Source organism: Botrytis fragariae, assembly GCF_013461495.1.
Source record: "Botrytis fragariae strain BVB16 chromosome Unknown tig00000045, whole genome shotgun sequence".
Classification (NCBI taxonomy): domain Eukaryota; kingdom Fungi; phylum Ascomycota; class Leotiomycetes; order Helotiales; family Sclerotiniaceae; genus Botrytis; species Botrytis fragariae.
In genome coordinates this window covers 43,375-57,261 of record NW_023500991.1, presented here as the reverse complement: position 1 = coordinate 57,261, position 13,887 = coordinate 43,375, and the positions used below count along the sequence as shown (strand labels likewise).

At 42.2% G+C, this 13,887-nt stretch overlaps 6 protein-coding genes across 6 annotated transcripts; 2 read left to right on the top strand and 4 right to left on the bottom strand.

Moving 5' to 3' along the window:
- Positions 1–43: 43 nt before the first annotated feature.
- Positions 44–1,413, bottom strand: Bfra_003242 (putative meiotic mrna stability protein kinase ssn3 protein; the record flags this gene model as incomplete). Its single annotated transcript, XM_037333652.1, has 3 exons — positions 44–1,089; positions 1,145–1,315; positions 1,371–1,413. The coding sequence occupies 3 exons, from the start codon at positions 1,411–1,413 to the stop codon at positions 44–46; spliced, it is 1,260 nt and encodes a 419-aa protein (XP_037193739.1).
- A 2,098-nt stretch (positions 1,414–3,511) lies between these two features.
- Bfra_003241 (putative glucose transporter protein) lies at positions 3,512–5,129 on the top strand (the record flags this gene model as incomplete). The annotated part of the gene is made up of 2 exons (XM_037333651.1): positions 3,512–3,616; positions 3,735–5,129. The coding sequence occupies 2 exons, from the start codon at positions 3,512–3,514 to the stop codon at positions 5,127–5,129; spliced, it is 1,500 nt and encodes a 499-aa protein (XP_037193738.1).
- Positions 5,130–7,215: 2,086 nt separating this feature from the next.
- Positions 7,216–8,690, bottom strand: Bfra_003240 (putative actin-like protein 2 protein; the record flags this gene model as incomplete). Its single annotated transcript, XM_037333650.1, has 4 exons — positions 8,572–8,690; positions 8,470–8,516; positions 8,025–8,397; positions 7,216–7,946 (listed from the first exon to the last, which is right to left on the bottom strand). The coding sequence occupies exons 1-4, from the start codon at positions 8,588–8,590 to the stop codon at positions 7,216–7,218; spliced, it is 1,170 nt and encodes a 389-aa protein (XP_037193737.1). The 5' UTR covers positions 8,591–8,690.
- Positions 8,691–8,976: 286 nt separating this feature from the next.
- Bfra_003239 (putative hydantoin racemase protein) lies at positions 8,977–9,789 on the top strand (the record flags this gene model as incomplete). The annotated part of the gene is made up of 1 exon (XM_037333649.1): positions 8,977–9,789. The coding sequence occupies one exon, from the start codon at positions 8,977–8,979 to the stop codon at positions 9,787–9,789; it is 813 nt and encodes a 270-aa protein (XP_037193736.1).
- Positions 9,790–10,959: 1,170 nt separating this feature from the next.
- Positions 10,960–11,382, bottom strand: Bfra_003238 (putative nadh-ubiquinone oxidoreductase b18 protein; the record flags this gene model as incomplete). The annotated part of the gene is made up of 3 exons (XM_037333648.1): positions 10,960–11,064; positions 11,138–11,262; positions 11,325–11,382. 3 exons carry the CDS (start codon positions 11,380–11,382, stop codon positions 10,960–10,962), a joined length of 288 nt encoding a protein of 95 aa, XP_037193735.1.
- Positions 11,383–11,953: 571 nt separating this feature from the next.
- Positions 11,954–13,346, bottom strand: Bfra_003237 (putative thermophilic desulfurizing enzyme family protein; the record flags this gene model as incomplete). Its single annotated transcript, XM_037333647.1, has 3 exons — positions 11,954–12,625; positions 12,684–12,874; positions 12,926–13,346. The coding sequence occupies 3 exons, from the start codon at positions 13,344–13,346 to the stop codon at positions 11,954–11,956; spliced, it is 1,284 nt and encodes a 427-aa protein (XP_037193734.1).
- Between the last annotated feature and the right edge of the window lie 541 nt (positions 13,347–13,887).

Genomic DNA, 13,887 nt, shown 5'->3' with positions numbered 1-13,887 from the left:
GATAAGATTGATACCCTGCATAGATCCAATAATGTTTCGAGATTTATTCCTTTAATCTTTTCGCTGGTCTTGAATCGTCCGGTAACCCACTCCTCTTTGTGCCAGGTAGACTTCCAGTTCGAATATCGTTATCATCCTGACTAACCCTCCTGTGCGGATATTCTGTTTTGACCCCCTCGAAGACGTTGGCACTAACTTTATCCCCTGTACTGAAAAATGGATGTGTTAATGCTGCTTGCGCTGTTAATCGTTTTTCAGGGTCATATTCAAGTAAGCTGCTCAATAGTTTGTACCCCTCACCACCTAGACTGGAATTCGATACTGGAACCGAGGTGGGGGATGAATTTATAGTTTGATAATACCACTTCTCCAAACTCGAGTATCCAGCTTTTGCATGTCCACTGGCTGAGAGAGTGGAAAGTTGTGAGTATTCCGGCATGTGTACCAGATGTGGCCATTTTTCCTTGGTTGGCAATCCCATTATATCGACAATCTTTTGCATCTGATTCCTCTGGAATGGTACCGTTTTCTTACTATCCATTTTCGCTTCTTCGCCTTTGAATATCGGTCTGAGGGAGAGGAGTTCCGCAAAAATGCACCCAATAGCCCACATATCGATGGCCGGAGTGTAATGCTTTGAACCTAGTAGGAGTTCCGGGGCTCGATACCATATCGTAACTACAACTTTGTCACCCGAGAAAAGAGAATGCAATGGTTTGTTGAAAAGTCGAGCAAGTCCCAAATCGCCAATTTTCACTTCCCCTGCAGAGGATACCATGATATTGGCAGGCTTGAGATCACGATGAAGTACCCAATTCGCATGAAGGTATTGGCAGCCATTGAGAAGTTGAAACATTATGGATTTCACTGTTGGAGCGGGAATGGGATGGCGAGTAGGCTGGGTATGATGATGGATAATCTGAAGAAGGTCATGTTCGGCATATTCAAACACCATGAAGATACACTTGTCTTCCAGAATAATCTCAATGAGTCGAATGACATTCATGTGACTCAACTCGGAACACAGTGCCATTTCCCGAACTGCTGATTGTGAAATACCCGTATATTGGATTTGTTCCCCTTCCTTATCTAGGATAGATTAGTATATATATGACAGTGCTGGTGTCAATTTGTTTGTATTTACCTGGTTTAAATTTCTTGATGGCGAATTCCCCAGGTCGTCCATCTCGCCCAACCGCTTTATAAACTCGTCCATATGTACCAGAGCTAATGAAACCAATGACTTTATATCGATCAATAACTCGAACTTTACTTTGGTATCCCAAGTTAGGATTGGCTGATCTTTCAGCTGTACCTGGGATTTGTCAGTTAGTTTTGTAAAGTCTAATACAAGTAGGATAACAACGAACTACTAGGGGTGTAAAACGGAGGAGGTCTTCTTGTGGGATACATATTGAATCGATATAAAGTAATTTGAAATAAAAAATCAAACGATAGAGGCAATGATTCGATATTTGATGAAGCAAGAGATCAGAGTTTTCAAACCATATTGGAAAGAGCTATTGAGGTGCCGATCAGAGATGAAGATTTTGATAGAATATGCCTCTGTTGATGAGGAAAGTAGCCAACGAAACGAAAAATAATAAATGTATTAAGTAATATCGTTTGAGAGATAAATAAAAAAAAGTCATATATCTGCATTACCTTCAAAAACAGCTTGAACAGATCTCTTTATTTGAGTTCTAGATGCGGAGATCGAGGATGGGCCGCCGGATGACGGTGGATTAGATGTCAGGCTCATTATTGTTATTGTGGATAACGCGTGTGCGTACGGCGGGGGCGGCGTACTGCGGCTTGGATTTGCTTGATTAGTATGCAGATTCAGTGGGCATCAAAATCTGTAAATCTCCCAACCAAGACAATCTTAGACAAGCTCGTATGTGGGCAAAACAAGGGGAATGGCAATAAAAAGATTTCAAATGCGCGTGTGAAGGTGGGTGTGAATAGCAGGTAGCGTAATACTGCTTTGCAGTAGTGCAGGTTCGGTAAGATGCAGTTGAGCGTAATTTAGATGCAGGTTGTAAGTACAGTCGGTTGCATCAAGCGTGTCAAAGAACCCCTTCACAATTAGCTTCGTATCGGGGAAGATGATCAAATTTGCCGCGAAAAAGGCTACCTGGTCGTACAATATGTGTGTAAGTCGATATGAGGTATAGTACGAGACGCGCTTGATATCAAAGTTCCAGAAAGGGAAAGTTGTGTTAAGGTCTTAGTAACAGGATGGAAGGACGAGACATATGTCGGCCGATCAAATTCACAAATCTCGAATAATAAGACGAGACGATTTCAGATGACCTAGACGAAAAGAATATGTAATTGTAATGTAGCTAATGCGATGTGATGTGTTGTGATATGGGAAACCCCGGGGCTGAGAATTGAATGATGATTGACAATGTCTGCGGTGATTCGATACAGCGATGATAGGGTCACACGGGATAGTTGTGCACCTGCGTCTTTGAACGGTTGATGTGTAACCCCCAAGTAACATTCAAAGATGGGGATCTGTAGGGCGAGATTCGGAGATAGCGGTCAGATGAGGTGACCTAAAGAGGGGAAGCCTTCTGAATCAACGGGTAAAGCCAAGTTAGATCTATACTAACTTGGGAGATGAAGGGCGATTTGACAGTTTTTGGTGTTTCGGAGGCGGTGCTGTAGGTGGATTGTCACTTGTAAGATGCAGATACCTTGTAAGCATTCGTTGTTATCGACAATTCCTTCCACGTTCTCATAGGTATTCGGAGTGTCCGTATATCCAACCGAAGAAATTGGGTTGTTCTTGTTTCGCAGGTCCTTATTATTGTAGAGTATCTTGTATCTTGTATCGTTCTCAGCGGGGTGCAGGAGCATGCACCAACAAGTTGGATAATGAGAATGCAGAAATGGGGGGGGGGGGAGGTGGAACGGTGTAGGGTTTTGAAAGGGTCGTAGACTGATCTACTGGGAAGCAGGTATTGATTGATGCTATACAGAAGTCTTACTAGTATCGGATTCAAAGGATCAAACAGAATTGGTAGAAAACTAGTAGCTCAAGTGAGAAAGAGGAGAACGAACACCTACAACTGTATACCAACTATCAACTGTGAAGGTACCTAGGTACTTAGTACTCGTAGATAGCGTTCACATCAAAATATCAAAACATCAATCCTTATCGATAATGTCTACTTAGCGAGCCTAGGTATGTAGCCGCGACCAACACAGCTACCTGCATAATTACACAAATAAAGTTCATAACTCCCGAGGTCCTCATGACGTTTGTTTAGGTACTGCTTCTCTACCGACACTTGACAGCAAACCACAATGTAACACAAAGCTCCTGATTCATAAACTATCGAGCCAACGCAAACTACTACTAGCATTCCAGACCTGATAAGGGTTAAATTTATCAGGTCATATAGTATATACTTTTAACAAACTTCACAAGCCTCACCATTCATTTGCAACGCATGAATTATTCTCCTTAACTTCTCATACATTTTGGACTGAGTTCGATATGGCCTCAGGAGGCATGAGACAATGTATTCAGGATATCACTCCCTATCTACTTTTTCTCATATTTATCTCAACCCTTGGACCTCTACAATTTGGCTTTCATTTGGTATGTAATATCATTCCTTTCATGCTGATGATGGAAACTAGCACATAGCACATATTCACACATACCGTCATATACTATCTATCACTTCTACGAACAATAGCTAACCTAATTCCTTCAGTCTGAATTAAATGCTCCGCAAGATGTTATTACATGCAAGAAACAAAGTCACGTCGAATCAACTGTTCGTACCGGACTTCCACAATGTATCCCTATGACCGAAGCCGAATTTGCCGCTCTTTCGTCTCTCTTCGTCTTAGGTGGATTATCAGGAGCACTGGGTTGTGGCGCCGTGTCGACAAGTTATGGAAGATTGTTCGCCATGAGAATTACAAGTGTTTGTTTCATACTAGGATCAATCTTGGAAATTTTCGCCGGCACAGTTCCAATGATGTCTATTGGCCGTTTCTTCTCAGGTATTGGTGCTGGAGCGTCGACTGTCGTTGTGCCAATCTATATTTCAGAAGTTGCACCGCCTAAAGAAAGGGGATTATTTGGATCCATGACACAAATTACCACGAATGTAGGAATCCTACTTACTCAGGTTCTGGGTTATTATCTAAGTAAAGGATCGAAGTGGAGAATCATACTGGCAGCTGGAGCTGGACTTGGATTGTTACAAGGAGTTGGGCTGCTATTCATCCCGGAAAGCCCGACATGGCTTGCCGCACATAAAGACACACAAACAGCGACGAGAACCCTCCAGCGAATTAGAGGACATGGCTATTCCATTGATGAAGAGATTCAACACTGGGACATTAAGTCATCCGAAGAGGAAGAAGAGCGTCTTTTACTCGACCCAGACCTGACTAGAAGGGACTCTGTTGCTAGCAAGTCATCCTCACAGAAATCCATTCCTAATGTTGGATTCTTTCAAGTCATTAAAGATCCCTTCTACCAACCTGCAGTCGTTGCCGTCATTGGTATCATGTTTGCTCAACAACTTTGTGGCATCAACAGTATCATCATGTATTCCGTGTCACTCTTGTCTGGCCTTCTCCCCGTCTCTTCATCTATCATTACGATTCTTATTTCGGTAGTTAATCTCGTGGCGACTGTCGCATGTGCTCCATTAGCCGATAAAATTGGTCGAAAAGCATGCCTTCTCCTTTCCATAACTGGTATGGGCACCATGTCTCTTTCATTGGCATTATCCCTTCGTTGGGAAATCAAGATTCTCTCTGCAATTTCAGTCATACTATTCGTGACATTTTTCGCCACAGGTCTTGGTCCTGTTCCTTTCATGATGGCATCAGAGTTTGTCGGTCCAGAGGCTGTGGGTGCGACGCAAAGTGTAGGTTTAGCAGCCAATTATCTTGCTACTTTTCTAGTAGCCCAATTTTTCCCCATAGTCAACTCGAGCTTGAACAAAGCTCTAGGGGGTGTGGGATGGGCGTACTTTATATTTGCAGCGTTGGCAGTACTGTGCGGAATATTTGTTAGTTGGAAGGTTCCCGAGACTAGAGGCAAGAAGGATGCCGATGAAGTCTGGGGAAGGCTGAGAAGAGTTGATTGAATTAGAATGACGAGCTCTCTGTGTAGGATACACATCATGATATCACAATTAGCTCGGCGTTAGGTGTTGATATTTTCTACCATATACTCACACTTTATTTTCAAGAGGAAGCTGTATTGTATAGTTGGTGTCAGACTTATAATCACTCATCATTTATTATTCTCTGCTTGATGTTTCGATTTCCATCACAACTTCTTTGGAGACATCACCAAGTGATTTGATTTTCTCATCAATATCACCAACCTCATCCCTCTTTTCGATGCTTCAAAATTCTTCGTTATTACTTCACCTTGTGCCCAATTTCCAAGTCAAACATTTGTCAAAAAGACTTTGAGTATATGTAAATTCAACCCAAATCAACTTCAATGTGATATCAGGGTCTTATGATGTTTCATTTACATGTCTTGAATGTCCAAAGCGGGGTATTCATGTATTTCATGTATTCCAATTCTCGAATGGTAGCTTCAAGCACCACGCCTGATAGCCTTCAAGAATATTCTATCCACTCAGGCTAAATGTCATTGAGAACCTGCATATCTTCACGTCTGCAAAGTTTGATATTGACAGTCTCTGATTGAACTGTTCGTACCAATTGTGCTGTAATTTTGTTTCAAAAACCGCCCCAAAAAATGGCATGCTCATAAACCATGCTCGGAGCACACATCCTCGCCTCAGCTTATCGTGACTATCCAGCTCAACGGTTTCTTCATTACGAGACAATGATCAAGAGCTTCCTTCTCCCCACTTTCTTGCCAAAGCCGCCACATCTACAACCCTAGAATGAATAGTGCTAATAAGATCAATCACCATGCAATCTATCATGAGCTCCAGTGTCTTAATTTCATACGTCCGAAGGACGCAGATCGCGAAACTCAACACCCGTTCTAGTCCAGAAATGGTATAAATTGCCGTCGTCAAATCTAGTGTGAATACTCAAGTTTAACGCAGCACCTATATATTACTCAGACTGCATGAAAGCAGTCCCAGGACCATAGAATTCTGTCCTACAAGTGAATTTTGCTGAACTTTTAGTGGTGTAAATCAGCAGAATTCCCCAAAAAGCCCATAGTACACCGACTCAATCGACAACGTAGGCTCGCCGTCAACCATCTTCCCAATGTTATAGGCAGTGGGAGTATTGGACCAATTGGCCAGACCTCGTAGTGGTAACATGCGACGGGGTAGCATATTCATTAAGGAATTTCATTTCAGGCGGTCTGATAAATGCTTGGAGGTTGAATGAAACGGAAAGTCGCCAGATCATTTAGTGTCGAAGTAAGAACTGGGATTCAAGGAGTGGAAGACAAAATAGAAGAGAATGTCATTTTGAAGGAATGTAGACTTAGATAGAGTGCGAAAGTTAATCTGTAAGCCCAAATTAAAGATCTAGGTCTAGAGGTCGGACACGAATAGAAATCTCATGCGTAGTTGTTCCCAATATATATCAGCTGAAAACCTGCTTCGATTGCACACCAGAATAGGTTTTCGCGGACCTCGAACTTTTTGGTTTATAATTAAAAACCTCTTGGGGTTTTGCATACGCTCCGACGTTCAAGTAGTTTGTATTATGAAAAGATTCTAGGATATACAAAGTTCGAGTCAATGAAATGTCAGAATGGACAAAGTGACGTGAAGGATTGGAGACTCAATGTGTAATCAAAGAATAGAGAAGGATATATTGCACACGAAAGTAGTGAGAAATATAGTTCCTGGAGATATTATCATATGTCTGTACAACCACATTGCCAGAGTTCCTTCCATAGTCCTTCCAATTGATGATATATACTAGGCATTGTTGGAAAGCAGGTCTTGAAGGAAGCACTTTCGATTAGTGAGAACCGTTATCTAAAAATCATTGAACCGCTGCTCCATGTCGGATCCAAGCGGGCTTCACAAAGATGATGAAGTGATGCTCTTATTTTGACAGGTAACTAAGTCACATCAAAATAAGAAGTTGTCTGTTTCACTAATATATCCAGACACAAAAAGCAGTTTTGATTCCGTATGATAGAAGAAAGGCTAGCCCACGCAATGCATTCATATTCATCAATGACTCAATCCACCATAAAACTCCTCTCATCTACTCCTATCTAGGCCCCAACTTTTCCAATACTCTTGTGCCTTGCTCCTCCCATTCTTGCTTTGTAATCCACATGTTCTCTTTATCAGCCATAATATTTGCCAACACTGCACCTCCCAAGAAAACCATATGCCTCCTCCTAGGAGGATCTTCAATTCGGACCTTGAACTTATTTAAGCGTTCAGGATCTCCACCGAGAACTCTTGTTAACCACAATTGTTTTAATTCTTTTTCGAGTCGTGATGGCAGACCAGGATACATAGATGAACCACCAGATAGGACGATAGCTTTGAAAAGAGAGGATCGCACATCGACATCTGCAGCTTGAATGGTGTTGAAAAGGAATTCGGCAATACCGGGTTGTTCAACATCGACGAGATGAGGTTGGAAGAGGCATTCAGGAGCTTCGAAACGCTCGCTTCCAACCCGGATCACACGCCCATCAGGTAGAGTGTAACTTTCAACCAATACAGTTGTATCTTCACTCAAGCGTTGATCCAACTCAAGATCGTAAGAAACATAGCAAAGCTTCTCCTTAATTTGTCGAACGGTTTCGAAATCCGCTGTTCTGTTCAAAGCATATCCGCGACGTAATAGGAGAGCAATTAAGTTTCGTGTAACATCTCGACCGGCGACATCAAGACGACGAGTAAGATGGTTGAGAACAACTGATTCGTAAACCGGTACAATGTGCGTAACTCCGTCTCCAGAATCAACCACAACTCCAGAACTGAGACCTATTGACAATCAGTACACATAATGAATATCCTCCATACTGCACACCGCCCGTCGCGCAATTGAGAGAATGAAAGTACCTTGTGCATATAGAGCCAAAACAGCTTGAATAGCCACGTAAACTCCTCCAAATTGATACCTCTCAAACATGACTTCGCACATTTGTTCTCTGTTCTTTAAGGGGTTCATCGGTGGTTCCGTCAAGAGAATCTTCCGTCCAGTAGGATCGACCTTCATTTTCTCGTAGAATGTATAATCCCAAAGGTGTTGCATATCATCCCATTTCTTGACAATACCATTTTCCATAGGATATGAGACTTGAAGCATTGTCCTCGCTGCGGCAGCTTCATCACCACACATGATGTCCTTGATGACCATGCCATCATCACCCTTTTCTTCGGATCGCAAGATTGGTCGACCGACAATAGAAGGATATTGAAACTCTGGGAAATTCTAAAATTACAAAAAGTTAATTCTGAGGCACTTAGATAGCTTCAATCATTAACAGTCCAAAGTGCCACATACCTGAGCTGCATATCCGACTTTCAGGAAACCAGTTCCTCCATCGAGGACTATGCGATTGTTGTCAGTATGGATAATCAAAAGAGGAAAATAACTTTGGTATACCTATTGGTGGTTCTGCCATAATTCCAGACTGTGGCAGATCAAATTGTAGTAGAATCTATGTATGATATGGTTAGAGTTGTGGTGTAGCTGGTTGGTGATTCTGACGACGCTGCGGTTGAGGTCGGAATGTATGGCCGTAACGAGGCTTAAGCTTCCCCGCCGAACCCGCTTCACTTCACGAAGCTGGTGATTGGAGAAAGTCCACTTTCGAAATGTAAATAAAACATTGCAACTAAGTGAACAAACTCTTGATTTTTTTTCTGATTCTAATTTATACATCATCTACCCTTGAGCTCGTCAAAAAGGCACATAAGGTAGTAGATATTTCACCCAAATCCTACCTGCAGGCTGCGCCATAATTATTCGTACAAATAACTCGAGGGATAACCCACTCTTGTCACCAATATGACTACCGATATCAAACCCAAGAAACTTACAGACAGAAAGCTTCTCATCATAAATCCAAACTCTTCGAAGTCTATGACCGAGGGCCTGCAAACTTTACTTTCTACAATAAGTGATTCCTCTCAGGTTCAAATCTCATTTTACACAGCTCAACTGCCAAGTCCTCCGTCCATCAACAACGAGGAGGATGCAATCCTTTCTACCCAAGTTGTTCTTTCGGACCTTGCATCGACTCTTGATCAATATGATGCATTTCTTGTAGCCTGTTACAGTGTTCATCCATTGGTTACGGAACTCAAGAAAAGAGTGAGGCCAAACGTACACGTGACGGGGATTTTTGAGGCCAGTGTCATGATGTCTTTGGGATTGTTGACGCAGGGCAACGGAAAGAGATTGGGTGATAATGAAAGTAACAAGGAAGGATTTGGAATTTTGAGTACTGGAAAATACTGGGAAGAAGTGTTGGGGGCAGGTGTGAGAGATTTCTTGGGGACTCAAAAGGGAGAACATTGTGAAAGATTTAAAGGAGTAGAGACTACGGGTCTCACTGCTGGCGAGCTTCATAGTGTCGATAGTGAGATTGTCGGTGCCAGAATGAAGGAAGCGGTGAAAAGATTAGTTGGAAAAAGAGATTGTTCCATCGTTTGCCTAGGGTGTGCAGGAATGGCTGGAATGGACGACATGGTCCGAGAAGCACTCGTGGAAGAATTGGGATCAGAGGATGCCAACCGAGTATATATTGTTGACGGCGTCAAAGCTGGTGTTGTATACCTGGAGGCAAATTTGAAGGCATTGCCTAATGGAAGTGGCTAATAAACACTAACTCCCCGAAACAGATAGCATCGAGACCGCACTCTTGTAATTGACTTAACTTGACAGCAAATTGATCATTCCCACAAAATTGATGTGACTTACTTCGGACTGTGAGACTGGCGAGAAGAAAGAATCACAGTAAACCCATTCTGGCTTTAGTGCAGTAATCACGGTGGAGTGATGCGATCACGAAGGTGTATGGTAAATCTTAAAGAACCCGATCAAATGATCAAGCTTTTGGATAAGACGGCCCTGAGCCAGCCGTCATTTTCTCGAACTAGCTTTGGTGAGTATGTTTTCTCCAAAGGCGTAGATACTCCTGTGGGTCGTAGGCCTGCATGGGATGTCTAACCAGACATCATGGCGAGTTACCTGCTAATTGTAATATGCTATGCTGACTCACTAGCAGGATGAATAGTAGGTATGCTCGAGAGAGAGGGAAGGTGATCCATGAAGGGGCCAATCAGTAGATAGGTTCGCGCAAAGTGAACGGTGATCCAGATTCCCTCGTCTTGTGCTATATAGCCTGGGATGCATTACTGGAAAGAAATTGACATGTATATGATACACCAAGACTACTTTTTGTGATAAAAAGCCAACGTGCCTGTTTACAATCTCATAGCCGGCGCTCAGAATCATATCAACATATCCATTGTAAACATCATAAAAAAACATCAATATGTACAGACATACATATATAATGCGATACTTGTATTCATACGTACCTACGAATACTACGAGTCCATGTGAATCTGACCCCCAGGTGATGAAGTCGATTCCTAGATAGTCAGTTCATAAACGCTTCAGGTGGGGTTTCCATGATCTGCAAGCAAAGCCTCGTGCCTATGGCAAGTATCAATACACCCCAGCTCAAAGCGCAGAGCTGTAACATAGTCCCAAGAAAAGTGTGATACCCTGAATGTCAATCTGAAGAACTCAGGAAGAACCCACCGAGGCGCCGATGTGAGAATGCTTGAATTACAAGCCAAACCTCATGTATATCAGGACCTCCAAAAGAGACATTTATAGCCATGCAATATATTTCTCCAGAATCTGTGGAGCAAAAGACTCCCTTTTCACCATGCTTGGTCCATACCGATATCATGCAAACTTGTATTCCATTCCATGCCGTATGTACACATCCATTGATTCATGATCGACCCTCCCATATCAATTGCTTCTTGCACCATCCTTAGCCTCCCTCAATTCGTCCATCTTTGCAACTCTTTTTTTAAATTCATCGTATTGGCATTTTTCGTAGGAATGTCTCTCTTGCTGTTTCAAGAAATTCGGAAAGTCAGCCTTGTTCTTGATACCCCAGTACTCCTGGAATGACCCGCAAACCCACCTCACACTTCCATGGAAGATAATACTCCTCCTGCCGACAACGATTAAGGGGAATCAATAGACCGGCGCATCCATCACGATATGCGATAGGTAATCGGGCTTCGCTCATTTGTTCCCGGGTTGCGCCTGAACCGGGTATCAGCTTCCGTCTTTAACAAAGTAGGATATAGAGGGGCAAGGAAACCTACTTGTAGATGGGGTACCAGAAAGTCCAATGGCGGACTTCACAGCTTCAGTTACTGTCATGATTGCGTTTGGATATGTAGTGATGAGGATTTTGGATGCTTGGGTATTGAGGGGGATTTGGAAGTAAGGTCAACAGAACTCACGCTAATAATTTAAGCTTAGTAAGCCATCCGTCCACATTGATTTTGTTTCCCTTCAATTTATTCAAGAAGTGCTTCAATCATATCATTGTCATTTCATCAAGCATGTATTCATGATTCAATCTGTTTTCTTTCAGATCCATCTTCCTGAGAAGTCTTGGGAATCGACTTTTGAAAGGTTATTGATGGTGACGACTTGCGTCACATTTTATCCCCGTATAAAATTCACATCTGGCTCACAGATTCCCAGACTATTCTCAATTTTCAAGCCATTGAGTTGTGAAGTTTCTTCAAATACGGAGTTATAAGAGTATTTTTTTCTTCGAATGGAGACATTATCATGGTAGAAAGGAGTCATCTTCGCGTCTAAGAGTGTGCTATACCCTAAATCTTCATCAAGTGTTAGGGTACTCCCTCATCATCACAATTTGTCTCAAGTGCTGGGGTTCCAAGTTGAACAGTCCGCATTTTTCAATAAAAGAACTAGTCGATTAAGTGTACCAAGTCGGTTCGGGGATCTCTCCTAACAATGACCACCTTCCAAGTTCCCTCTTCTTATAAGCAACAGGGTCATGAAGACTATGCGTCCTAATATCACGCCAAAATCGATCCAGTCCAACGTTCCTACTAGTCGCTCTTGCTCCAGTCATTTCAAATACTCCACTTGTCACATTTAGTCCAACGTCAGTAGCTACAACCTTGACAGCTGCAACAGCTTCTGCCAATTCACCACGTTCTCGTGCAGAAACTGATCGTTCGTCTTGATGTTTCGCATATATGTTTGTCAACTTCTTACCCACAGAATCCGCTAAAGCTACAACTGCCGATAGATGTGCGTGAAATGTGCCATATCGCTCAAGAATGTACCACTCCTCTGTTGGACTGTCTTTGTTATCTCCGCCGAAAGGCCACGCGCGCGTATAAGTCGTTGTGTACTTGGCTGCTGCTTCGACAGCTCCAAGAGAGATTCCGATATAGAAGTTTGCGAAAACCAATTGAATGGTGGGAAGTAGTAGGGTTGCGAAAGGGACAGTAAGGATTTGAGGTAGTGGTTCCTTGGTTTGAGCATTCCAGCCTAATGCATCTTCCCAGGGAACCCTAACATTTTCAATCTTGACGCTACCAGACTCAGTGAGTCTTAATCCAATGTTATTCCAATTGTGCTATTAATATATTAATGTCAGCTGCTAAAGCAAGACTTTCATCGATATTCCTACTTACGGCAAATTGAATTCCAGGTTGTCTAGTCGGCACCGCAGCAAAGATATGCTTCCCAGTTCCCTCTAACACACCTTCAAGAATTGTTATGTCAGAGACAACTCCACCAGTGTTGAAGTGCTTTTGTCCATTGAACACAATGTGATCACCATCTGATTTGATACTCAAATCTGAATTTCTTGGGTTAACGGCACCTGTTTGATAGTGTCAGTGTATTCTCTGAACTTTGATATGACTTTAATTACCTCCCATGAAATAATTATTTTCAATTATCTCCTTTTGTAATCGATCTTTCTGCTCATCTGTTCCCACAACATTTGCCGTTGTCGACCAAAGCAAGTGATATCCAAGTAGCATACCCAATGATCCATCACCTTTCGCAACTTCTCTTATAACTTTGTATCCGATATCCCATGATTGACCACCGCCACCATATTTTTTTGGACCCAAAACTTTTAACAGTCCTGACGATTTTAATAATGTCACTTCACCGCGAGGAGATTTATTGTCAATATCTCTCTTTGCAGCGTCTTTTGAAAAGATTTGGGAAATCTCTGTTGCTCGTGAAAGCCATTCTTCTTCATTTTGAGGTACGGCAGATTGAAATTTTTGATGATATTCTGAATAGAGATTATCCTCAGAACTTGATGTACTTGGGGCGGTCATTTTTCTCAAAAAAATGTATTTAAGAAATGGAGGATTCAGGAACAGATACAGCGGAAGAAGTGATTAAGTGGTGCGGGGTATTTTAATCAATCTCATTTTCAGCTCTCGAGTTGATTTTACTTTAACCTTTTTGAATGTTGTATATGTAATTACGCATACATAACTCGGATGTCGTGATTATCTCCCATAATGCAGATCATTGGATAATCTGCATCCCGCGTTATTTTTGGACGTGGTTCGATTGATGGGGTTGATTCACCTGAGGCACGGAAGCAATTTTCCCCACAGTAGAAATGTTACGCCATGAAGCTATTGAGATGTCGTGATACTTGTGCAATATTTCAAATTAAGTAGAGATAAAAATCTGATTTTTCGAGTTTTGACTTAAATCTTCATGCCCGTGCAATAGTTTATGCCAGTATTATCTGTCCTGCATGAGTAAATGTGCTCATTCTGTGAGGATATTGCAGAATCTGCAAAGTTACACTAGTCATGCTAGTTCGGAAGCCCCATGTAGTGCGTCTAAAATTCTACTCGAATG